The sequence below is a fragment of the Empidonax traillii genome, unplaced genomic scaffold, assembly GCF_003031625.1.
Source record: "Empidonax traillii isolate 1590-97213 ecotype Southwest subspecies unplaced genomic scaffold, ASM303162v1 scaffold223:size1722714, whole genome shotgun sequence".
Lineage (NCBI taxonomy): Eukaryota > Metazoa > Chordata > Aves > Passeriformes > Tyrannidae > Empidonax > Empidonax traillii.
Window position 1 is genome coordinate 1330573 of NW_020955416.1, and position 24210 is coordinate 1354782.

A 24210-nucleotide genomic window follows, 5' to 3' on the forward strand; every position below is an offset into this window, starting at 1 on the left:
GCCTGGGCCGAAGGTAATGGGCGTTGTGAGGGGGAATGAGCTCCTGGGGCCATGCGGAAAACTAATGGGGAAACGGCGTGGGGTTTGAGGGATGCTTGGAGCAGTTTTTTGTCTGGATCCCTGGTGGGTACTCACCCCAGAGCTCGGGTCGGGAACTCAAGGGCTCTGAGCTGCGGGTGGAAGGGAGAAATGGAATGATTTGGGAGGGACCTTAAAGCTCATCTCGTTCCAGCCCCTGCCATGGGCAGGGGCACCTTCCACTGGATAAGGTTTCTCCAAGCCCCGTTCAGCCTGGCCTTTAAAACTTGGAGGTCTGGGACATCCACAGATTCTCTGGGCTGCATGTTTCTGTGACAGTACTGCTGCATGCAACATAATACTGAGAGTACTGCTATATAAAACATACTACAGAGACTACTCCTACATACAGCATACTACTGAGAGTACTGTTGCTTCTCTGGGCAACAAATAGTCCAGCGAATGTGCGCTGTCCCAGACCACCTGTGTGTGCCAGGTGCCTGCTCGGCACAGGGCCATGGTGTAGGAGGGAGATCCAGCTGAGCAGACTGCCCTGAGTATCCCATTCCCTGAGCAAGCTGGACTTTACACGCAACGCCAGAATATTCCTAAGTAAATGGTGTCAAATTACCTGAAGGAATAATTAAGTGCTGTTAATTATCCATTAGAAGCACTCCTAAAGGTGCTTAGGTACCAGCCTGAATCAATGTATCATCTGCTAAAAGTAAAAGGATTAAGAGGTTGAGAACAAAAGGGTAAATCGTGATTTAAGCATTCGCATCTAGAATGATGGTTGAGGATAGATGGTTAGAGCCTCTTTCTCCCTTCAAAGTGAACTGGTAGAAAAGGTGTTATTTCTGTGATTGTTGTATGTTATTAGCAGTATGTGGTAGGTGATGTATTTTATCATTTGATAGCAGATTGTGGTGTTGGAGTATTGAGGTGAGTACCATTTGTGAGTAAAAATCGTGAATACTTGTTACTGAACGTGAGGGAGGCCCGGGACTCCTGCTACAATATTTGCTAGATGTACAGAGCATCTGTCCATCCTGTGCCTGTCACAGCTCAAGGGCTATTCCTTGCATTGCATAGGAACAGCGACATGGATCAGATCAGAGGGGCAGGCAGAAGGCCTTCCCCCTGGAGGTGTGTGGCTGTGCAGAAGTCTCAGTTGCTGGGAGTAAAAGACCGTGTGGCCCTGGTGGAGGGGCTCCCAAACCTGGTTTGGGTGAGCGCCCTTACTCTGGAAGGAGAAGCACGTGGTGGAGGCAGTGCTCAGCTCTCTCTGAGCAACAGAGAGGAAGGCATGTTTGGTAACTCTGGAACAAGAGACCTACACTTTCTTCTCCAGAAAGAAGGTGAAAAATGCTTTTGGGCAGGGTGAGGCTTGAGGGGAGGGTTTGTTGCCTTTTTTCCCCCGCAAAGAAAGTAAAAGTTTTGCAGCTGCTACCAGAGCAGTCACATCCCAGAGCTTAAAGAGACCTGAGCCAAGGGATGATGTGATGCCTTGGCAGTGAAAGCTGGATTACCTTTTTCCTTCCCCAGTCTTGTCCAGAGACTGCACCCTACACCATCTCTAGGATTTTTTTCGCTCTTACCCTGTCTTACTTAGTTGAAGCATAAACTGTGCCTGTCATGTATTTAATTGCACTTACATGGCTCTGTAAATGTGATAAGCTGCTTGAACATTATGCAAAGGCAATAACTTTCTTTGCGGTGACTGGTCTGCGTTTCTTCTCTGTTTTGAAACTGGGTTCTCAGATGCACGAGTGCCGTGCCACTCTACTGGTTCCACCTAAATGTGGCCCAAGGATTAAATATCTGACTGTCTTTCTGGAATCTGATCTAGATAAACTGTGGTCCACTCCTGCCTAAACTCATGCAGCAACAGCAGCAGACCTGGTAGTTTTAGGAGTCATTCATCCTTGTTTCTGAACACATAGTTGAGCTGGCTTTGAGCAGGGCTCGCAAGAAGAGCTGTGAATGAGACTTTTCAATAACCTTGGTTGAAATGTTTTCATGCTGAGTTTAAAAGCCTTAAAGAAAACAGAGTTTTCCTAGGGTTCTACCTGACAGACCCATATGAGAAAAGGGTATGACGAGAATAAGATGAAGGTGTCTTTACAAACAAGCTGTGAAAGGAAATAATTGTTTGTAGGCAAGAAAGTGGCTAATTTTAGGTTAAGAAATAGCTGTTTGTAGGGAAGACAGTGACTGAAGGAATCAATTAACTTGTAGAATAGTGAAAAAGGAAAGAGCTGCTTAAGAATAGTGAGAAAAGAACTGACTCTTTATATGTAACAGGCGTTTTCAGGAAGTCTGTGCCTTCCAAGTACTATAACCAAAGAGGAAAGGAAGAGGTCATTTTATGGCTAGGAAAAATTAGGATAAAAAGGAGGCTACCTCCTCCAGTTATCTGAGAGGTTTTCACTGGGTATATGCTCAGTAAGCTCTCCCTTTATTCATTAATAAAGTTACTGTTGGCAGCTTTGCTCTTGGAAAGGCTACTGCACAACAGAATTACTTGAGATACTTCTGGATTCTGCACAGGGAATAACAGATAAGGTGTGAATACTTAGAAGCATGTGAGGCAGGGATTGATTGAGGCTGAGAAATTGGAGAGCATATGCCTGGAAACAAGTGCAAGGCAGTGAGGTTTGAGCAGTTCCCTGTTCTGGGCATCCTTGTGTAGAGTGGGGGCTTCAGGTTCAAGTTCTGCTCAGTGTCCCCACTCTGTGACACACTGCCAGCCTTGACTGTGTCTGGATCAGGACTGAATCCTACTGTGATGGATGTGCGAAAACAACTGTCTGGTGAATAAAGTGGTGATCAAGCAGCATCATGTGATTTGGGGGGATGTCAGACTGATGCTGTCTGTAGTAAGAGAGGATATGGAATGAGAGTGTCATTGTGCCTGAGCAGTTGGGTGGGCTTGGAATTGCTGGAGTAGTGCAGAGCAGTCTCCCCTTCTCCCACACCTGCTTCCTGAAAGCAGTGACTTCTTGCATTAGTCTGGATCCTTCTGCAGGCGGACAGACCTGTGTTTCTGTGCCAGCCCAAGATGCCAGTGTAGCACAGGTGAATTTGCAGGTCACCTTTTCCTACTATAATGACCTCCCTGAAGAGTTTGCTTGCTTCCCCTTTATCCCTACTGCAAGGGAAAGCAGGGACTGATTTGGAGAATTTTCTCTTTGCAGCATCCACTGCAGTGTAAGTATCTAGGTACAGTCAAATGCTGACTGCAAATCCGAAAGCCTCTGCTGCCAGCATAAGTTCAGTATAGAGATAAATAGAATCTTTCAGGGTTTGTGTGCTCTTGAGGGGGGGGGGGGGGGGGAGGCAGTTGTTTCCAAAACAAGGCAAGAGCAAAATTGGTCTCTAGGTGCTGTCAAATTTAATGTAAACCACCTGTGCCACCTCCTGGGTTTAGTGATGGTTGTGGCCTGGCTGGATTAGAGAATCTGCACCACTGTGCCTGCAGTTTTCTTGTGACAGTGCCAGCTGTTAATAATATTACCTTTGCTCTCTGATTTGTTTTGCGTCAGAAATTCTGTAACTTCAAACCACTGTACGAACAGAGGGATTTACGTCTCTTTTATGACTGCATGTTGCTGGAGAGCAATACTCTGCACTGAAAATGGCAAGCTTGACTAGAACTGCAGTTTGCAGTTATGTTTTTTGGCTACTACAAAGTAATCAAAAACAAAACTACGCAGTAATTTAACATAGTAGCGATTGCCGTTTCCTCTCATTGCCTGTGGGGCTACCTGAGCTCCACTTGCTAATGCCCTGTGACAGGGCAAGGTGCTGGCTGTGCACAAAGAAAGAGCAAGGAAGATAATCCTGTACTCCAGAGCCATTTGTTTCCCCTAAAGAGGAGTCCTTCGAGGATGTAACAGAAAGCCAGGTAGAGGTATTGGTGTATTGTCCTCCTGCTTTCTGACAGATGTGGAGCGAGTGTGCAGTTGCCTCCTTTGGGCTCTTCTGCTCCTCTCAGACTGTAGAGAGGCCGCTTGGGTCCCCCTTTGGAGGCTCAGTGAAGTGCTGCTAGTGAGCCGCTCTGCCCTCCAGAACTGCCTCTGTTCAGGGCAACTGTGATGTTTACCTGCACAGGTTTGAAACCAGTGAATGCTGTTGTTTTCCAGAAAGGTTTGGTTTGGTTTGTTTGTGGAGCTTTGTACTCACGCTTTCATTCCTGTCCGTTTACCCCTGAGCTGACCCCACCAAGTGTCTCTGGTGTTCCTGTCAGTCAGGAGAATTCCCAGGAGATTTCAGCTGTACTTTGGAGCAAGCTGCAGTGTTCTCTATTACATGAGTTTCAGGCTGTGTAGCAGAGCATGAGAATAATAAGCTTAGGCTTAGAAACACAAACTGGAAACTATCGTGACTACTTCTTGAATGTAGGAATAAGGAGAGAGATATCCATTAAAACAAATAAACAATCAAAAGAAACGAACAAACAAACCAAACAAAATCCAAACCAAACAGATTTGAAATGCGCTTACTGAGACAATGCAAACGTCTTGAACTTAAGTTAGTTAAAAATTATCACTGACTAAAATGGCACCAATGTTGAGGGTGAGACTATACAACACTTGACATTCACATAAACCATCCCTGGCCTGCAACCCCCTCTCTGTCTGAGGGGGAGCAACCCTTCCACCTGTGGGGAAGCTGTGATTTCTCTTTGTAGTTAGTTCTCATAATATTTTAGAAATCAAGATTATTTTGTTCCTATCTGATCTCCCTTAATTGAAGGAAAGACAATGGTATTTAAAAGCTTTCCTGTCAGAGCAAGCTAATCCTGTGACTAAAAAGGCCTTAATTCTGTGCACCAGCAGTGAAAGTTACTGCTAGCAAAGAACCCAACCAAACAAGACAAACAAAGCCAACTGGTTCAGTGCTTCAGCACTCAAATATATCTTTATAGATATTAGTCAAGTCAGGTCTGATGTTTAATTTGAGACACAAGTAGATCTGCTTTGGCACTCCCCCTCTTCTCCACCTCTGTCTCAGCTCTTCTGTGTGAGAAAAACCCAAGGAATAAACTTCCCTTGCTCCTACCGCCAACCTTCAGTTTCGAAGAGGGTTTATGACTTGCTTTCCTTCTTCCCCCACTCTTGAGGTGAACGAGTTTCTCCCCGTTTATTAACTGGCAGTATCGGACCCTTCGAGGACCTTTGTGGATCCCAGGAGCGGAACTCGGGGGAGGGAGGGAGGGAAGGAAGGAAGGACGGCAGGCGCCTCTCGGCCGGCTCTGGGATGCTCTGCGCATCCCTCTCCCCAGCTTGGCGGCGGGGAGGAGGCGCAGGAGCCCTGTTGAGCTCGCTGCTCCCGGCGCGGAGCGGGAAGTTTGGCGGGCGGTGCCTCCTTCGCCCCCGCACGGCCCGCCCGCCTTCCCGCCCCGGCACCGCCCGCCGGCGGCGGCTCCGGGCGCGGGGAGCTGTCCACAGAGGGAGGTGCTGAAGGCAGGGAGGAAGCCGAGGGACGCGGACATCTTCGCTCCCCTAATTTCCTCCCTGCCTTCTGCAGCCATTTTGCACCAGCAGAGCTGGAGGGAGCGGGTGGGCTGCGGGGGATGAAGGGAAGAGGGTAAGGAGTTGCGGGGAGCGGAGAGGCAGCCATGGGAGATCCCGACCGGTGCGTCTGCTGAGACCGGCTCACTGCAGCAGCTGTCATCAGCATCATGGTGAAAAGGAAAAGCTCAGAGGGCCAGGAGCAGGAGAGTGGCCGTGGCATCCCTCTGCCCATCCAGACCTTCCTATGGAGACAAACCAGGTGAGAGCAGCGAGCCCCGGGTACTTGGGATATCGCTGCAACAGGGCAGTGCAAGTGGGGAGGCGGGTGCGGGCCGGCTGCTGCCCGGCGGCGGGGAGGAAGCGGGGATTGCAGCTGCAACATGAAGGCGTGAAACAAGCTGTTCTCTTTGCACCCAATAGAGAGCAATTTGTGTGGATTGGGGAAGGTCTAGAGGCAGCTTAACCTAGCGACAGTCCCAGGCAGCTTCTTGCTTTGACTTTAAAGCATCCCTGTCTATGTGTCTCCATGCACCTTTCCCTTCCTCCCCGTCCCGTCTCCCCCCATCCCATCCATCCTGCCTCCCCGTCTCCCCCCTTTTAAGAGCACTCGTGGAGCTCTGGTACCAGAAGCAGCACCCGCCAGTGCTGCACCAAACCTGCGGCTTTGCTTGTGTCTGTATTTGCAGCTGTCCTGGAAGTGTAATCTGTGCCTTGGGAGGTCAGCATGCAAACAGATACGTCAAAGTCTCACCTTATTTCATTGGATTGGAGAGTAATGATGTGTGAGGGGCTGGATGAATGTATGGCTGGGGCTTCACGTTCCTTGGGAATCCTGTCTGTCTCCTGTCTTAGCAGAATTCTAAAGTGAAAACATTGGGGGGGGGGGGGAGTAGCTTGGAAGGTTTGAAGGTTGTGGCTCTAATTTAAAACCTCTGTCACAAAATCCCTTTATGCCCCAGTCAGTGTCCTCTGAAAAAAATAAAATAAGGTGACCTGATTAATTTTTTTAATATTTAATTCTGATCCCATTCTGGAGAATGACAGCAGAGGGTGGGTGTTTTCTACCTACAAGGTACAGGCCTGCATTTCATCATAAGCCTTCTACATCAGCAGCTGGGGAGAAAAATACTTAATACAGAGCTGGAAAATGGATCTCTGGCTTAAAATAGGTGAAAGGCAAAGTTCTGTAACATATAACACATTTTAAACAGAATATATTGAAAATCTTTCACTGAGATAAAATGCCTGAAAAGAAGACTTTATCCCTGGGGAACAGGATTTCTCCTGAGGGTTTAATTAACAACCTCTTGGCACATCAGTGTGGGTACTTCGTCTTCTAGAAAAGGTAACAGCATTTTGTCAGATGTTATCAACAGGTATCTGAACATAGTTTTGGCCTTTTATCTTCCTTTACATTAAATTTCTCGGCGTTTTGCCAAATTTCTGACATGAGAAAAATCCTAAAAATAACTAAGCAAAATCCACATTGATGTACTGGGTCTCTAACACTTTTTCTCCCTTCCTTCAGTGCATTTTTAAGACCTAAACTGGGGAAACAATATGAAGCTTCCTGTGTGGTACGTACCTGTTCCTCTTCTTCAAGCCTTGTTAGTAACTAACTTTTCATGCAACTTGATCTGACCATGGTGGCTGATAAGCTTCTCAGCTTATCCCAGAAGTGGATTTAGTCCATTCAGCTTAAATTTGTACTTTTATCACATGAAGGATTTGAAATTTTTTCCATCTAGAGAATTTGGATATCATGTCTATCTTTAGGCACAACAAAAAGAATTGATTTAGGTATTAGTAATAGAACTCATTAGTAATTAAATGAAGTAAATAATGGTATGGGCAGACTGAGCTGTGACAGTCCAGGTCTGTTCTTGCAGTTCAGCCTGTCTGTGTGTGTGCTTTCATGTGAGATTAATGCCATTTCAGTTTGCAATTACTGGAGTTTTTTCAGACTTAAAATATTGAAAATCTAAACTTTACTAAAAGGCTCTGAACAACACTTTTACCATTGTGCAAAATGGGAAACACCTCCTTTGCTGGAAATTAGAGGGAGCATATAGCAGCATAATTAAGGAGGGGTTATTATGCAGGTACAAGTAATTCCTGTTTCTAACTTTATTTCAAATAAAACCTCAAGTTACTGTCCAAATGGAGGAGAAAGGGAAGGCACGCAGCGAGTTCAAGTAAGATGGGTATCTAGAGAATTTCAGAATTCCTTGAATGGTTGCTGATCTTTGGATTACTTAAAGTGCATTAAGCAGTTGCAGCCGAACTTGACAGAGTGGAAAAATTTGGTCTGGACATGTATCTTAATAGTTTAAAGTACTTAGATCTCTCTGCAGCAATTTTCTGACTTCCTTCTCACAAGGTATCAAGCTGGAGAAGCTTTAGCTGTTGCTGACTCATTTTCTTCTTAGAAATCCATAAATTTTTCAGGGTTTTTGCTAGATACCAGATAGTGATAGAGGACTGCTGGCTTAGTGTGTCAGTGAGTTAAAATGCATTGCAATTCTAGCACATGGAGCAAAAAGCATCATCACTGGCTAATGCCATCGACAGCTTCTGGTTGCTGAGAGGCTGGAAAATGGAGTTTGTTGCCTTGTGTCCTTTACCAGGAGCCTTGGCGGTGTGCAGGAGCCATGCCTTGGAGCACCTCTCCTCTGAGGCTGTGGCCCCACCTAAGAGCTCACACCTGTTACTGTGGTTTCCTTCCCTCTACCTTCTCCGTGATGTAGCTGTCTGTCTGTGACCCCCCTGTGCTTCCTGCTGTGCTGTTGGCATTAGGTCTTCCTCTGTGTCCTCCAGGCTGACTCTAAAGCACCTTTCTTCTATGAGCACATACCAGGATTTACTAAGCGTAAAAAATAAACCACACCAAAAAAACCACAAGACAGCATAAGTCACCTGCATCACCCAAGGGAAAGGAAGCTCTTAAAAAATCCAATTTATTTCCACCCCTTGAATGAAGAACTTGATTCTTTTCCAGTTCTCAACATAATTGTTACATTGTGGTAGAAAGGCTTCAAAGGAGGGGTTTAGTTTAGAATCATTGATGGGATACAGCCTGATATGCTGCATCAGCCACCTTCTCATCACCTTTGCTCATCAGTTTCCTATCCCTGCTGATGCACAGGAATGTCTGCCCACATCAACACACTCTGTATTTTCCAGTGGGGTAGCTGAGTGCTGAGTGCATGAGTGAGACAGGGTTTCTGGAACTTGACAGGTACCTGACTTACCTTCTGAAATATCCAGCTGACTGTCTAACACCCCTGTTTTGACTAATGTGCCTAAAAATAGTGTGCACCTGTTAAATGATCTGTCCTTTTAAAATTAGCTAGCCAGAATTGTTGTAGGCACGCCTATAGGCTGTTAACTCTCTGGCAGTGCAAATGACACAACGTTGTGCAGTATTCTATTATTATTCTTGGCTCTAAACTTGCTGCAGTAGAATTTGCTGCATATTGTGCATTGAGGAAGCAGATGCTGGAGGCTTAGATTCAGTGAGTGCAGCATCTGGTGTGCAAGAGCAGATTGCATTCCTTCTCTGAGCTTTGCTTTTTACCATAATACTTGAATAGAAACTCAGCCCTTTCCTAGCCTTGTTTTCCTTATGTGAACAATCACACTGACTTCAGTTGGTCTGTAAATAATAGCTTTTATAAGCTGGAGATAAATACCCTCCCCCCTTACATTGTCCTAAACTGTTTAAATGCTTTTGTGCCTCAGTGTGGATTTGATGTTCTTCCTTCTCTCCATCCTGAGAATGTTCTGTCCTGACACAATGTCATTCCTGATGTGCATGAGTCAGAGCTGTAAATGACCTCGTAGGAATGCAAGAGCTGTACAAAGCTAATGCATCTTTGGAGTGATAGTAAGGAACTTAAGGGTATGTTAAGTTCTTTTACCCTGAATTACATTGGGCATGGAAGAACCCAGAGGTTTTCTGGAGGATCTTGCAAATGCAAAGTTTATCTCTTTTCTGGGATTTTTTTTTTACTTTTTTTTTTTTGAAAATGTAATTAGATGTTTTATTGTTATGAATAATTAAAGTATAGATATGGAAAGTTCAGAAGGAGCCCACCTTTATTTTATCCAAACAACGGGCCTGGTTGCAGAAAACTGAGCTTTTAAGCACAACAATTTTCTGTAAATAAAGTGCTTGGCATCTATATTTCATTACTAGCTGATGTTTATACTATTGCTGTGTTTAGTAAACAATGGAGCCTTGCAATCCCTTGTGCTATGAACTCCTAGGTTAATGTTTTAGATCTTTCTAGGAACTCCTCCTTGCTCAGTGGACCTGCCCCAAACTGACAGTCCTGTGTGCCTGCATTTCAAGCTCTTTCCAGTCTGGCAGAAGTTATTTTAGCAATGGTCTCCGCTTTCCACTTGAGCTTTGGAAGAGCAGGGCAGTAAGGTCCCCTCCAAGGACACAAGTCCAGCTCAAAAAGCACTGATCATTTCTCCGTGTCTCTCCAAAGTCCTTCTGCACAAGGCTAAGTACCAGGCCCTGCTCTTTAGTTAATTTTTTTCCCCACGTGGTCCTATAGGGCTCCTCCCCTGGAGAAGACCTGCAGCTCCTCTGGCACTCCTGACAGGATGGAACAGGGGGTGCTGAGCTTCTGAAGGTCCTGTCTGTCCAGTGAGGGCCTATAGGGGCCTGGCTGAGCCCTTGCTGCCTTATGCAATTCATGCAGGTACAGCTTCCCTGGGCTCAGAGCCAGGGAATTTCATGTGACTCAAGCAAAGCTGTTTACAGAACCATGGCAAAGCCCAGCCACAGTCTGCTCTGTCCTGTACTGCTTGTCTAGGCATCTTCGGGCAGCTACCTGTTCCCATTCCAGCAGCAAAAGAACACGCAGGCTGACTCTGGTCACAAGGTATTTGACAGTCCCTTTGGTTCTTGGTGGAGAAAAAGGTAAAAGGAGTGTGGGAAGGCAGCCAGAAAAGGCTGACTGCCATTCCCTGTGAAAACAGATGTCACCACCAGGCTAAAAGGAAAAACGCTTGTGTAAGTGGCCCTGAGGGAGCTGAAAACACACACAGAGCATTGCTGAAAGGGGCTGCCCTTTCTGCAGCCAAGATATAAACACTGACTCCCCTCACTAGCACCTTGGCACATATTCTTTATCTGCCTTTGGTGTGGGGGGTGTCTCAGGCACGAACAAACTTGCTGTAAGTAGGTAACTGCTTTCTCAGCCAAGCTGCGACCCTGAGGCTGCACCTCCAGACATACCCATACCATGACAATATCTGTCTTCTGACTGACTTACAGGGAGCTTTTTCAGACATTCAGACATTGAAGCGTGTAAGTCCTCCCAGCTGTAGCAGCAGTTTCTTAGGAGTTCATGTGGGGTGAAAACTAGGTCTTCTGTCTCAATGTCTGTATATTTTCTGTAGCAGGTCCTGAAAGTTAGAGCAGAACCACTGCAGTCCAAAAGGAAGGCTCTGAAGGAGCAAATGCTAACCCAGGGCCTTGCATCTTGAATGTCTGGTGTAGAGAGAAGCTGCTGTGAGCCGCCATTTGTGGAGAACCCCAGGCAAATTTCACAGGAACACTTGTCCTAAGAACTGCATGTTCTTGTTGGTCTGCTTGGGACAGTTAACAGTGTGGGGACTGATGCCAATTAGTTCCTGTGCTGGCAGTACACCCACAGTAGTGGTAATTGTACCAGGCAGGAACACTCAGTGGTTTCCATACAGCAGCTTTTGTGTTTGCATTTTTCTGGTTACATGCAGTATTTCTGTGTCAGATACTCGTGATCACCTAAGCTGTTCTGGAAGCCAATCTTTCATTAAGGTACAGAGATACATTAGGCCTTCTGCTCAGGCCAGGAAAGAACAGCAGAATCTGGTGTCTAACCGTGCAGGGAAAGCTCCACATGTGCTCAGAAGCCCCAAGTGTGGTAAATGCAAGACTAATTTAAAGATATAGTTGCAAACTCCTTGACTTCCTCTTGAGTTTCTGAAGCATGCAGAACGTGGACCATGGCTTCTAGAAGGCACTTTGGGGGGAATTTCTCCCTGATGCCATTGAAGTACCGGGAATGAGACCTTGAAAGGAAAGCCAGGGAGCAACGACGTGTCTTCTGTCAGGCTTCAGAGTAGTGTTGCTGCCCACAGTGATTTTTCTTCCCTCCCCTTGCCCTGCAAACTGAATAGCTTCATCACTGTACTGAAGTGTGAACTTGTGGTCTGGCTTTTGTGCTGGAGGTGAGAAGATTATTTCTTTCAATAAACCTTGGTCAGCACTGATGCTTTGCAGGCCTTTTGGTGAGCTAATTCAGTTCACTAACCTGGTAGCAATACTTAGCTCTATGCTGATCTTCCTTTTGACTTGTATAGAGGCTTGGCTTGGCTGAATGAAGGATGCAGTGAGCCCCAGAGCTGATGCATAGGTAGAGCTGTGAGTGTGTGGCTGGAGCAATGAATAAGTAGTGGTGAACATGCAGTGGCCCTGTCCCCTTTTGATAAAAATAAGTAAAATCTTATGGTTTTCACTGGCTCTTTCAAACTTCACGTTGTTTGTAACCATGTGTTAACCTTGCACCTCTTGTCTTGCTTTGCTGCTTTGTTGTCCCCCCCCCTTTTGTTAGGTAACCTTGTCTGGGAAGTTGTTCTAGACCTTTGTTGTTTTCATACCAACATCCTCTCGGACTGCTACTGTGGTTCAGTGGCTTCACAGTTCCTGACTGACAGGGCGTACTCAGGCCTTCTCTCCCTGGCCTTCCCAGGCTTTCCAAGCATCAGCTCTCCCTTCATATTGCCTCCATGTCTGAACTGATAGGAGCGAATGGCAGGAGATTGTTTCCCTTTGCTGACCGCATGGCCCCCCAAGCAGATCACTCTGAGAGTTATTTGAGACATCCTTTCTGGGTAGGCAAGTTATCCAGTGCTGGGCTAAGAAACAAACACTGCTGACAGTGTGATCCATGTCGGTCCATGGGTTGACTGATCCTCAGGAAACCAGTGTTTTTGTCCACATATTACAACAAATGCTCCGCTGGTATAGGGCAAGGACGTGCATGGTCGTTATCTTTGCTTTAGGAACTTTAGAGAAGGAATGAAGCTGCATTTGTGACTTACAACGAGATCTTTGTATCTGATCAGAGCAACAACTTATTGAAATTGTTGGAACAAATAGCAATAAGGAGCTTCCATAGGGATTTCAGGGGCAGATACTCTTATTTTTTGTTGCTTGAGGTAAAAATAATGAACTTGCTGCAACCATCAGCTCTCTAAGTGTTCATAAAATTATTACATCACAGCTAGACAAAAAATTTCGTACAATGAATATTTTTTGTGATAGGGTGTGAAAACATTTCCTAAGGCCCATATACCTTTAATGGGTTGCCCTTTATGTTACACTAAACTGAAAGAGCATGTGTGTTTGAGAAGAATATCCAGCACTCAGCTCCACAAATACAGGCTTCCTTAGCTCCTGTGACTTTCAGAAGAATTACTTGCATGCCAGATTAATAACCAACATAAGAGTAAGTCTGGCTTGATATCAGAATTTACTAATATACAGATTATACTTGCTTTAACTCTCTGTATCACGGAAAATAAACTGTTTGGCCCATTCAGTTCTTAGTCAAGTATGTCCAGATGTCTGGTGAACTTCAGTTACAGTCTGTGTTTTTCAGGAAAAATATGACAAGATGTGCTTTAGTTATATAATTCAATATTACAGGTTTTTAAAAGAGAATGTTCTATGTGCTGGAAGGAATATCCGGAAACAGATACACAGTGTCTTTTTTTTTTTTTTCACTGTTCTTGCTTTTAGTCTTTCGAAAGAGTTTTGGTAGAGAACAAACTGCATGGCCTTTCTCCAGCTCTGTCTGAAGCCATCCAGAGCATTTCCCGCTGGGAGCTCGTCCAGGCTGCGCTCCCGCACGTGCTGCACTGCACCGCCACGCTGCTCTCCAACCGCAACAAACTAGGTTAGTGCTCCTGGGTGGGGGTTCTTGCTCAAAATATGCCCAAAATATCTGTCAAAATTTCAGATTAATGCTCAGGATGCCATGTTCTAAATCCTTAGAATCCCATTTAGTTCGTTCTGTGGGTTGTCCTCCTTGTGGGTTGTCTTTCTCATTTACAGCAGGGTAACCTGTGAGAGCTTCCCCACTGAAGGTAATGGTTCCATGAGCTGAAGGGCAGCTCAATAACGTTTGGCTTGTTATTTTCCAGAGCTAATAGAACTTATTTTAGAACAACCCCCCTGCAGGCATGGGTTCCTTGAAGGAATACGTATTTCTTTCAGTTGTCAATTGCAGCAGGTACTTTTAGTATCTTCAGTTCTTTTTTTTTTTCCTCTTTTTTTTTTTTTTTTTTTTTTTTTTTTTTTTTTTTTTTTTTTTTTTTTTTTTTTTTAATTCAGATCAGTGCATGTGATTCTCAGCAGATAAGTCAATCAGACAGTGAGGATAGAGGTCCAAATACAACTTACTTTTAGTAAGTCTTTTACTGATTGATTTCAGCAGGAATTTGCTTCCTGAGACATGCTAATTGGAGGCATTAACAAGACACAGCTTGAGCACCTTGCAGTGCTCACTTCCATTTTATCTTATTCCACAAAGTCAAACAAGCAAGACTGTCAAGTTGACTTCTTTTGGGACCACTCTATGTCCACACTGCTGTCCATGCCATGCAGTTGACATTGCAGGGACTGGACTGCAAATGCTGTGCTGTAAACGGAGACTTGTGATTCAGGAGGTTTCAAAATTCATGAGACAGAAGGCTGATGCTTTTAATGGTAGAATTTTAATTTTCAAATGCTCATCAGGAAGTTGGATGTCCAGTTTCCTGTACAGCTCTGAAAGTCTCAGTAGTACCAGTAATGGTAACCCTGTGAGATACAGTGATGCAATTTTCCACACAGGGCACCAGGATAAGCTTGGGGTAGCTGAAACAAAGCTTCTTCACACCCTTCACTGGATGCTGCTGGAGGCTCCTCAGGACTGCAGCAATGACCGATTTGGAGGGGACAGAGGCTCTAGCTGGGGAGGGAGCAGCAGTGCCTTTATCCATCAGGCTGAAAACCAAGGATCGCCAGGACATCCCCAGCCCAGCGCCACAACTGATGAGGAGGAGAATAACAGAAGGAAGTTCTTCCAAAACTCCATGGCCACTGTGGAGCTATTTGTCTTCCTCTTTGCTCCCCTTGTCCACAGAATTAAAGTAAGTGGAACACTGGTGGGGTGCTTGTGTGGAGTCAGCCCTGAGCAGGAAAAGAATTACTCTGCCGTTGTGATTGTTATTTAATTCAGTCTACAGTGCACACTGGGGGACCACTGGAAATGTTTTAACAAGCTGGCAGAATACCACTGCCATCAGGAAGAAATCCTTCCAGTGACATGAACAATCACCTCAGCATCAGGCAGGCACAAAAGAAAACAAATCTGAAGTGAGCCATTTTTAGCCTTTGGGAATGTCAAAGATCTGTGGCTCCTGTGAAGTCTCTGGGATCCAGGAACCTGCAAAAAGGATTGTGAGCTTTAGCCTGCTCCAGTGATTCTCAACCGTTGCTCAGAAGGCCCTTGCTAGTTTTTCAACCGTGGGGCTGCCACTGGGATTTGTTGTTGTCACTACTAATCATCTTGATGCTAATTACCAGGAATGCATGATGGTGCTGTAAGCAGAGCAGTAGCAAAGGCAGTAGCAAAGGCAGTGGAGCATTCCTTTGTTGGGAAGCTGGAAGCAGGCTGCAGGCTCCCTGTCTGCCGGGGTCGCTCTATTGGTTTTATGCTGAGTGCATCAGCTGTGCAGAGTGGTGATGAGGAGGCATTTTCTGCAGGTTCTGACTCCTGCCTCTCTTGGGGGGCTGCAGTTTTTAGCCTTTACATTTCCAGCTAGGCCTCAGGAAAGAGTAGGTGCTTGGAAAAGGTCTATAAAGTCATGGAGTGATGGGGCTCTTATCTGTTCTAATCCTGCCTCCTGTGCTGCAACAGTTGAAGATAAGAAAGAGCAGGAAATAAAGGATAATCTTGCGATTAAGGCAGGTGAAAGCAAGTCTGGAGAAGTAAATTCTTTCCCTGCTTCTATACTGAGTTCCTGTATACAGTATAGCTCAATTTATTTAGCCCAAATTTTTCATAATTGTTTCCTAGTTCCACATTTTCTCTGTAAGCTACTGGGAGAGGACAGGAAGAAATGTTGAATTCTTCCCAGTGCCACACACACAAATGTGGGCTGCCCCTTGAATGAATTAAATGAAACTGGAGGTAAACCCTGGCTATTAGAGATTAGATTTCCAATTTTCAATATTAATCTTTCTGGGATGTTGTTTCCCATTTACAAGATAGGGTTAATGTCAGTGTCTCAGGTTTACCTTGAAAATCTCTGAGATCTCTAAAATGCTGTGGTGATAAATATTGAAAAGCCCAAATTTACATGATTTCAGCCAGTTGCATATGTAAAACAATGATAGCATCACTAAGTAGTCTCAGTGTTTCTGTACTGACATAGGTACCAGCAGTGCTAATGATAACAGTGATGTATACCACTGCTTCATAGTAATCTGTTACATGTTCCCTCAATTTCTAAGTAATATTTTAATATTTAGTATTCTTTTTCTTTTGGGGAAGAAGTTCAAGTCTTGGAGTGTAAATTCTTAGGTTGAGATTGAATGCTAAACATGAAGTGGCTTTATGGTTAAAAGAGATGCTTTCTGACAGGAATGGCCTTTTCTTTTACAGCCTAATGTTCTGGGAAAAACAGGGTTTATTAACTAATATAGAAATTTCATTTGGAAAACCCTTCCTGTGTATTCTTGTATTGAGATTTCTCTGTGATTTTCCATTAGCCACAGGTGACGTGTGTTTAGTCTGCTGAGTGTTGTCAGTGGTCCCCGAGTTAGCATTACTGACTGCAGAACTGCACATGGTGCCACTCATCCCTTGTGAGATCTGTGTGTCAGAGAAGGTACAGTCCTCACAGACTGGAAACGACATTCTTCCGTGTGAGCTGATGTGGTACCACCTCTGTTTCTCCTTCCAGGAGTCTGATCTGACGTTCCGGTTGGCCAGTGGCCTTGTTATTTGGCAGCCGATGTGGGAACACAGGCAGCCCGAAGTTTCTGCCTTCAATGCTCTCGTAAAACCCATCAGGAACATCGTTACAGGTCTGTGACTTTGCTGTGGGAATGTAGCTCCTGAGAGCTGGGAAACCTTTTCTTTTGTTTGCCTAATGCTGCCCTACATTCTGTAGTCATCATATTTGAAGGAATTTACTGATACTTCAGGAATTAGTGAAGCCTTAGAGTAGGTTGTTTCCCCTTAGAGTCAACTGTCATTTGCATAATAATTGAATAGGAGATGAGAGAGCTGTCACAAATAGGAAATGAGAAACTCTTCAGTAGAGTTATCATCACCTGTCAGCCTCCTATCTCTGTTTCACCTCATCTTTCTTAGTTGCTAAGAAGGGCAAAGGCAGTATCTCTTAGCAGCCTGACATGGGTGAGGAGAGCTTTCCCAAACTGGCACTGGACAAAAATGAACAGTGAAGAACACACAGTTGGTTCTCCCCCTGTCTAAAATGTGAATTTCCCCATGTTATGAAATTAAAAAAGGTAATTTCAGGACTCTCCAAAAAAAAGGCCTAGGTTGTGAATTCACTTCTGCATGCTGGAAAGGGTTGCTCTTCCTTTGTGTTTCAGCTATAATGAGACTGGAATTGGGTGCTTAGGCTTCAGAGGCTTTGGCTTTCAAGGCCTAGTCCCAAAAAACTTTTTTACTTCCATGTTTTTAGACAATAGTTTTGCATAATTTCTACAAGGTGGTGAATTGAAAGTGAGCTGAGTATATTGCTGTAGCATTGCTTGCCAGCTCTCAAGAGCATGGAGCTGTAATTTTCACCATAGTGAAAATGCAGTTTGCTAAATCAGATTTTACTTTAAAGAAGTAATTTTGTCCTGAAGGCTTTGTAGGTCTTTGGAACATCCCAGAATTGAAAAGATTCAAGTATTTTAAATTATTTAAAACAGTCTTTGACATCTAACACTTCATCCCTCTGCTTCAACTTCTGGAATTAAAATACAGGATTTCAGCCCTGGAACTAACAAAAGGAATTAGTCCTGAAGTTTCTTTGGCCATTGGATTTTTTCCTGTAGATCTGTGTGAAATCAGGAAATTCCCAAAAAATAACTTAAGGAGTAAAGTATAAAAGGAAAATGTTCTGTTATGTTTTGAAAGCATTTTCAGCAGGACAGAAATGGTGATTGGAATAAGGTCCTTTATATAAAGGAAGATACTGCTATCTTAGCATTGTCTCAAATTTGGACCAAAAAAAAAGTCAAATTTACTTAAAAACAAATTAAAAAAATATAATGAAGAAGCTTTGAAGTGTTTTTGTTTGCAGTCAAAGTCACATCTGCACAGCTTTCAATGTGACAGGATTTCAGGAATAACCCTCCTAGTCTGTGTTACACCCTTCTTCTGCTGCAATATAACTGATCAAACTTTCTTTATGATATCCATGAATTTCCTGTGGTGAAGGCATTTGGCAAATTGGAAATCGCAATACACTCTGAGAGATGTAGCCTAGAAAAGGACCTGAATATATGTGCAAATAGGAGGAAAACCTCCAGAATAAAAGGGATTAGCATGTACAGGAAAACACAGTTTGATGGCAAATGGATTTAGGATAAAATTTATATTCAAAATAAATTTTAAAGAAATAGAGGTTTTCAGTAGACAGTGTTGATGACAATGCAGTGGAAAAGAGCTGCCCTTTTTTCTTTTTTCCTTTTGTGCAGCTGTGGCTGATGCCTAGGAACCCTGCAGCAGAGAGAGGCTGCTTTGGGTTTGGTTTTGTCTTCTGGTCTATCCTTTCAGTGATGCACTATAATACAAGAGGGGTTTCCTCAAATGTTCTGCTTTGACTTCTTTTCTCAGCCAAGAGAAGTTCTCCCACCAACAATCAGAGCGCGACTTGTGAGTCCCCAAATCTGGACAGTGGCCGTACTGAGGTAAGTTCTGGGATAAGGTTTGACAAGCTTTAATAAGGAGCTGAGGGAGGGGGGAAATAGAACTTGCTGTTACCACCCTAAAGTATTCCTTCTCCAGAAATTACAGCTATTCACCGTTCTTCCAAAGGCTCCCAACCTCGTCTGCAGTGGAACCAAAGGGTATTAAATGTAGTTGTCTGCATCTCCTTGTCCTCATCCTGTCTTGTAGGATGGAAACCTGATCTTGCTTGTGACAGGGGGTTGGAACTAGATCTTAAAGGCCCATTCCAACCCAAACCATTCCATGATTCAATGATCTTAGGTATTTTCCTGGGCAAAAGGCCTGTCTTACCCTTTGCCTCTACAATGCCTAGTACTAGGAAGCCCCAGGCTTAATGAGCTTCTCCATATTACCATGGCATTATCATTATCAGGTCTAAGCAAAAATTGCTGTTATAAAACTAATATGAGAGAAATAAATATGTTTATAAACCTATTTTATTTTATTACAACTATCCAAAGGGACTGCAGGTGGTCTGTGAGACAACACAGCCAGATTCTGTACCTCCAAAGGCTGCTGTTTCAGCATGTCATCGTGGAAATTCCTTGGATGGAAGCGTATCCTCCCAAACCTCTCAGGAGAGAGGTACTGCACATCCCAGGTACAAACACATTCAGGAGAAAGTTAGGCTGGTGTGAGTCCATGGGGGAAGTCATACAAGTCCTGTACCTCGAATCTGCTCTTGTCTGTACATGCTGAGCATGCTGGATGTTTATCTCAAACTCTCAATGCAACAAATCTCAGTTCTGGGTATTGAACAAGGTGGTGACACTTGATATGTTCAATGCCACTTCCATTGAAGAAATCTCTAGCTGAGCTGTTGGGACAGTTTCTTTAGTCTTTTCTAGTGTGTTGGTTTCTTAAAATTAAAAGCACAACAAATAACTTGCAGGTTCAACCCTCCTAGGCTGGATTCAGCCTCAGGCAACTGGCATATTTTCTGGCTTCTTTCTGATCAGATTTTTTTCCCTCTAGCAAAGGATTTTTGCAAGCCTGTCCCCATTGCCTTCATTATGTCTTCTCTGCATCCTGCTGCCTAGCTTGCTTTAGACTGCTGTCCCAAAGGAACAAAGAACAGCCATGCAAACATCCTTCCAGCTTGCCCTGCATCACACAGGCCATAGTTTTCCAGCATGGCACTGATAAATTCATCTAGATTAGGGTGCATAAAGGTAGAACCAGAATTTCAGTAGTGCTGGACACTTGGTGGTGTCATAAAGTAAATGAAGTGGATGAGTGTTTTCAGGGGGTGGAGAGGGAGGGAAGTCTATAATTTTATATATATATAACTATAATTTTAGGTCTCTATGGATTTAGAAATGTCACTTAAACTCCTCTTGAAAATTTTGGTTCTGTTTTGGGAAATGTCATATCCAGAACACTGCAGTTTTAAGAAATGGCTTCGTTACAGTGGCAGAAGAAATGTAGGATGGAGTGGGTTTCTGGGTACCATCTGGGAACAGCTCTGATTTCTGAGAAGGGGATTGGGGCATGTTTTCACTGGTCCAAAGGGCAAAGCTATTCCCTGAGGCTCTCAGCCCATCAGGAGGCTTCCCTTGGGATTTCATATCAAGCCTGTTGCTGGTTCTGGGTCTTTATTTAATTTGTATTAATATGAGCCAGTAGAGCTGAAGCTGGGGACAGAACAGCCTTTCTGTGTGTGAACACTATTCCTCAGAGAGTGCACAGCTGTAAAATAAAATAAAATAAAAAAAAAATAAAAAGGCAGCCTTTTAAGAAGACAGAATCAGGTGATCAATTTGTCAAGCCAGATCTGGTGGTTGCCATGGGGATGAAGCTTCAGACAGGCTTTGAAGAGAGCATCATTATGCCTCCTCATTTGCAGAACTCATTGATCAGTTAAAACTGAACAGGGAGCTTTGGTTGCCAAGCAACAGACAACTGGGGAACAAATGTTGTTTACTCTGCTTACCAACAGCCGCAGTATTCCTTTGTCCTTGGCCAGCGGTTGGAGGCAGGCTGCCTTTCCACATCCCAGGAGCTGATTATACAAGGGCTAGATATCCCTTTAAATGAAGTACAGAATTTAATTTCTGGCTCCTCAGACACTGCTTGAGCAAATGGCTTGTTCCCCTGATCCTGGCCGATCATCCCCCATCCACTCAGTGAAATTCTCCACGCACAGATGAGACAGTTTAACACAGAAGCAAATAAAGCCACAGCCCTTTATCCAGCTTCTGCCTTGAACAGGCTGCCTGGGAAAAAGACTTTGTAGGAAGGACTTTAGTGACAAATATTTCAGAAAGAGAACATGCCTTGCTCCAGGCTGTGTCGTGCCTCAGGTTTGCCTGTGCCACATGCAGGAAAGCATGAAAGACTGTTCAGACTCAAAGACACTGATCAAGGTCCTGCAAAGTGACCAGGGAGCAATGCATCACCTTTCACAATTGCTACTGAGATGGTGGGCTTTATTCCCTTTGCTGGGATACACTGAGTATCCCAGCTACCCTTAAGGTTTTTTGCAGGCTGCATCTGTGTGACACAACCTGGACTGTGACAAAACCAGCCTTCATATCAGGTTTATGGGGGAAAAATTGTAGCATATTTCCATTTCTCATTGTTTTCTCCTTCCTAATTCAGTTTTTCAAGTTTTTATGACATGTCATTTTAAAGTCATCAAACTTTAAGCATTTTTACCTGGAATGCAGCACTGGAGAGACTTTGAATCTATATATTGCATATAGGGTGACATATGCTGACACAGATGGGCTGGTCTGCAGTCACCAAGTGCCTTTGACATTGGCCTGTGGGCCTGGCAGCAAACCAGCTCCTGCAGGTTTGAGCTCTAGATCTGTGCATTGCTTCAAGCCCAGCCACGCCACCTGCTCCCTGTTTCCAAGTGTAATATGGAAGGGAGTTCTTAGGATTCTGAGTGGTGTCAGTGTTCACTGCACACTTCCTTCTCCTCTGCCAGTTCTGTACCTGCTGTGGATGCACAGGGCAGGGATCCAGCAAAGCACTTTAAACATGCTCTTCTCTTGAGCACTTAAAGGTCCCACTGGTCAGCATTGCTGCTGTTCCCTGATGCTTTTCTGGACTGTGTCCTTGGATGCCTCTGTTTAGAATGTGATGGTACCCAGCTAGCGATGGAGGTGTCCTGCCCACTCTGTTTTCATGCTGTTTAGCAGAACACTGTAATATAAATAATGATAATATAAATAATAAATAATGATTATAACAACAACAACCAATCCACAAAAAACCAACCAACCAACCAAAAAAACCCAAGCAAAAAAACAAACCCAAACCCCCCCGATGTTCTTGTGATGATTCTCAAATGCCTGAGAATACAGTGCACGAAAGAGCTGTTGATTTTTATAGAATCCAAAAATCCCAGAGGTACTCAGGTCAGAGAGGTGTGTTCCTAACACACAGAGTGGAAATATTCAAAATGTGTACTTCAGCAGGAAAAAAAAAAAAAAAATGTCCAGAGTTCCTGCCCCACCCCCAGGTTTCACACCTTCTTTTGCCATGTAATTCTCATTCCTCCAACTCCCTTTCACTTCCTTCTTTTCTGACAGGTTGTCTCCTAACAGCAAGTGTCTGTCCAGAGGGTAGATCAGGGCAGTTGTACTCTGCTGGGTGAGAAGTGATATAAAAAATTAAGAATAAAAAGGTGGGGGCATTTTTTTTTTTCTGCAATAAGATGGGCTCTGAAAGTACACGTGATGCCTTTGAAATCTGAAATCTCTGGATTCTCATTTCTTAGACTTACTATAGACACCTTGCCTTATGCACACTAACTTCTACAATACTTAAGAAATTCAGTATATTAAAACATATGAGGAAATTACACCACCTGATGGGCAGGGAAATTTATAATGAGGGTTTGAAATGGTCCTTTTCTCAGGAACACCTCGGCAAAGGATGTCTGTAACAGTAACTTTAACGTGTATAGGAATTAGTTTAATTAGTTTAAAGTGTTAACTAACTTCTTCTTAAGCAAAGCCTGATATGAGGAAATGTAAACAATTCCTAAATATATATTACTAGTATCTGAACAGCAGGTGCTCAAGGGTTATCTGTTTCCCACCGAACAAATTATTCAGTTAGAACGAGTGCTGGAGGCTTATCTTCAGATCACAGTTTAAGAAAGCAACCCTATCCAAGAAAACACTTAACAAAGCATGTACTGGGGTCCTCTGGGGAACTGAAAGCTAAATATCCACTTACGTGTCTTCAGCAATGCTCTCCTCAGTCAGAGCCTCAGTCCCAAAGAGTCAGTTCTTTACTCTGAGAGCCGAGGCTCTGGGAAGGCCCAGGGAGCCCGCTGGCTGACGTTTCTGCTCCTCTTTTTTGGAACAGGGTGTCCTTGGTGATCCCCCCGTGCCAGAAGTCTCGCTATGCCACGTACTTCGACGTGGCCGTGCTGCGCTGCCTGCTGCAGCCACACTGGTCCGAGGAGGGCACGCAGTGGTCGCTGATGTACTACCTGCAGAGGCTGAGGCACATGTTGCAGGAGAAGCCAGAGAAACCACCCGAGCCGGAGATCACCCCTTTGCTGAGGCCTCGGAGCAGCTCCATGGTGGCTGCTGCACCCTCTCTGGTGAACACCCACAAAACTCAGGTAAGAAGTTGCTGTCGAGAAGAAAATGACTGCTGTGGTGGCGATGCTGGGAAGTGATGGCTGGACAAGTAGGGAAAGGCACAGCTCTGGTGTTGGTTCAACTGCCCAGGGGTCAGATACGTGCATCATTCAGAAGGAGACCCTGAGAATGATGAGGGTTTTGGAGGCAGAATCTGGTGCAGAGGGTCAGAGCTGGTGACTGCTGAAAGCTTGAGGGTTTATTTGGGATAATTAATCTAGGGTGAACTGGGATAATGTTAATTTTTAATGTGAGAATATACTAATGTAGTGGTCAGAAAAAATGGAACTGACTTTGCATTACAGGATAATGGGCGGGACTCACTTCTTTGTGAGTCCTTTGTGAGCTTCTTTGGTGTAACCCCACAAAAGAGAGAAAACAAACTGCACTTGGTACAGCACTGCACACTCCAGGCAAACACTTGGGTTAAAACATTAGACTAGAGTTCACAAACAATGGCAATGAGCAAAAGCCCTCCATCTTCTTACCTCTTCTCCTGCTATTATTCTTATTGCATAACTTTTATATTTGCCAGCAAAACCTCAGTAGACAAACTGTCCTAGTGGGTGTCAAGATTTGCTCCCTATTTGCTGGAAAATGATCCCCAGACTCCTGACTTTGGTACAGAAAAGATCTTTGTGTTTGTTCTTTTGGGTAGCTCCCTTGTTCCAGGGATAAAAAGGGGTTGCTGTTGCAGTTTCAGTTAATCTCCTTGTTGATTTGTGCTACTTTTAGGTTGTGCCCTCTTTTCCTGTCATGTGGGCTTTCAACAGCAAATTCTGATTTACTGAGTTCATGGAACTGCTTAACAAAATTTAATAGAGATTCTATTTTTGCCATCCAATTTTATGACACACCTCAAGTAAAAGGTTCTCTCTTTTGTTAATGTTGCTGTCGAATGTCTTTCTGTGAGTCAGAAATCTCAGAATTCTTAATGTTTTTCCTAACATCATTGCTTTTAGTATTGTAGGGCTCTGATGGTGTTTGAGTTGTCGTTTTATAAGGAAGAAGGGTGAGATATCTTCTCTCCTGTGGAGCCCAGAT

At 44.2% G+C, this 24210-nt stretch overlaps 1 protein-coding gene across 14 annotated transcripts in view; it reads left to right on the forward strand.

Annotated features, from left to right (window-relative positions):
• The first annotated feature begins 5388 nt into the window (after positions 1 to 5388).
• The window catches only part of UNC80 (unc-80 homolog, NALCN channel complex subunit), a 117303-nt gene continuing 98481 nt past the window's right edge, over positions 5389 to 24210 (forward strand). For 10 of the 14 annotated variants that reach the window (XM_027887805.1, XM_027887810.1, XM_027887806.1 and 7 more), the window contains exons 1-8: positions 5392 to 5796; positions 7066 to 7114; positions 13339 to 13495; positions 14434 to 14732; positions 16551 to 16674; positions 18446 to 18519; positions 19021 to 19160; positions 22886 to 23147. In XM_027887805.1, coding sequence (XP_027743606.1) covers positions 5705 to 5796; positions 7066 to 7114; positions 13339 to 13495; positions 14434 to 14732; positions 16551 to 16674; positions 18446 to 18519; positions 19021 to 19160; positions 22886 to 23147 — 1197 coding nt within the window. In that variant the 5' untranslated portion in view covers positions 5392 to 5704. Of the gene's footprint in view, positions 5797 to 7065; positions 7115 to 13338; positions 13496 to 14433; positions 14733 to 16550; positions 16675 to 18445; positions 18520 to 19020; positions 19161 to 22885; positions 23148 to 24210 lie in introns of those variants that run through there. The other 4 variants (XM_027887815.1, XM_027887817.1, XR_003571658.1 and 1 more) reach the window with 3 other exon arrangements.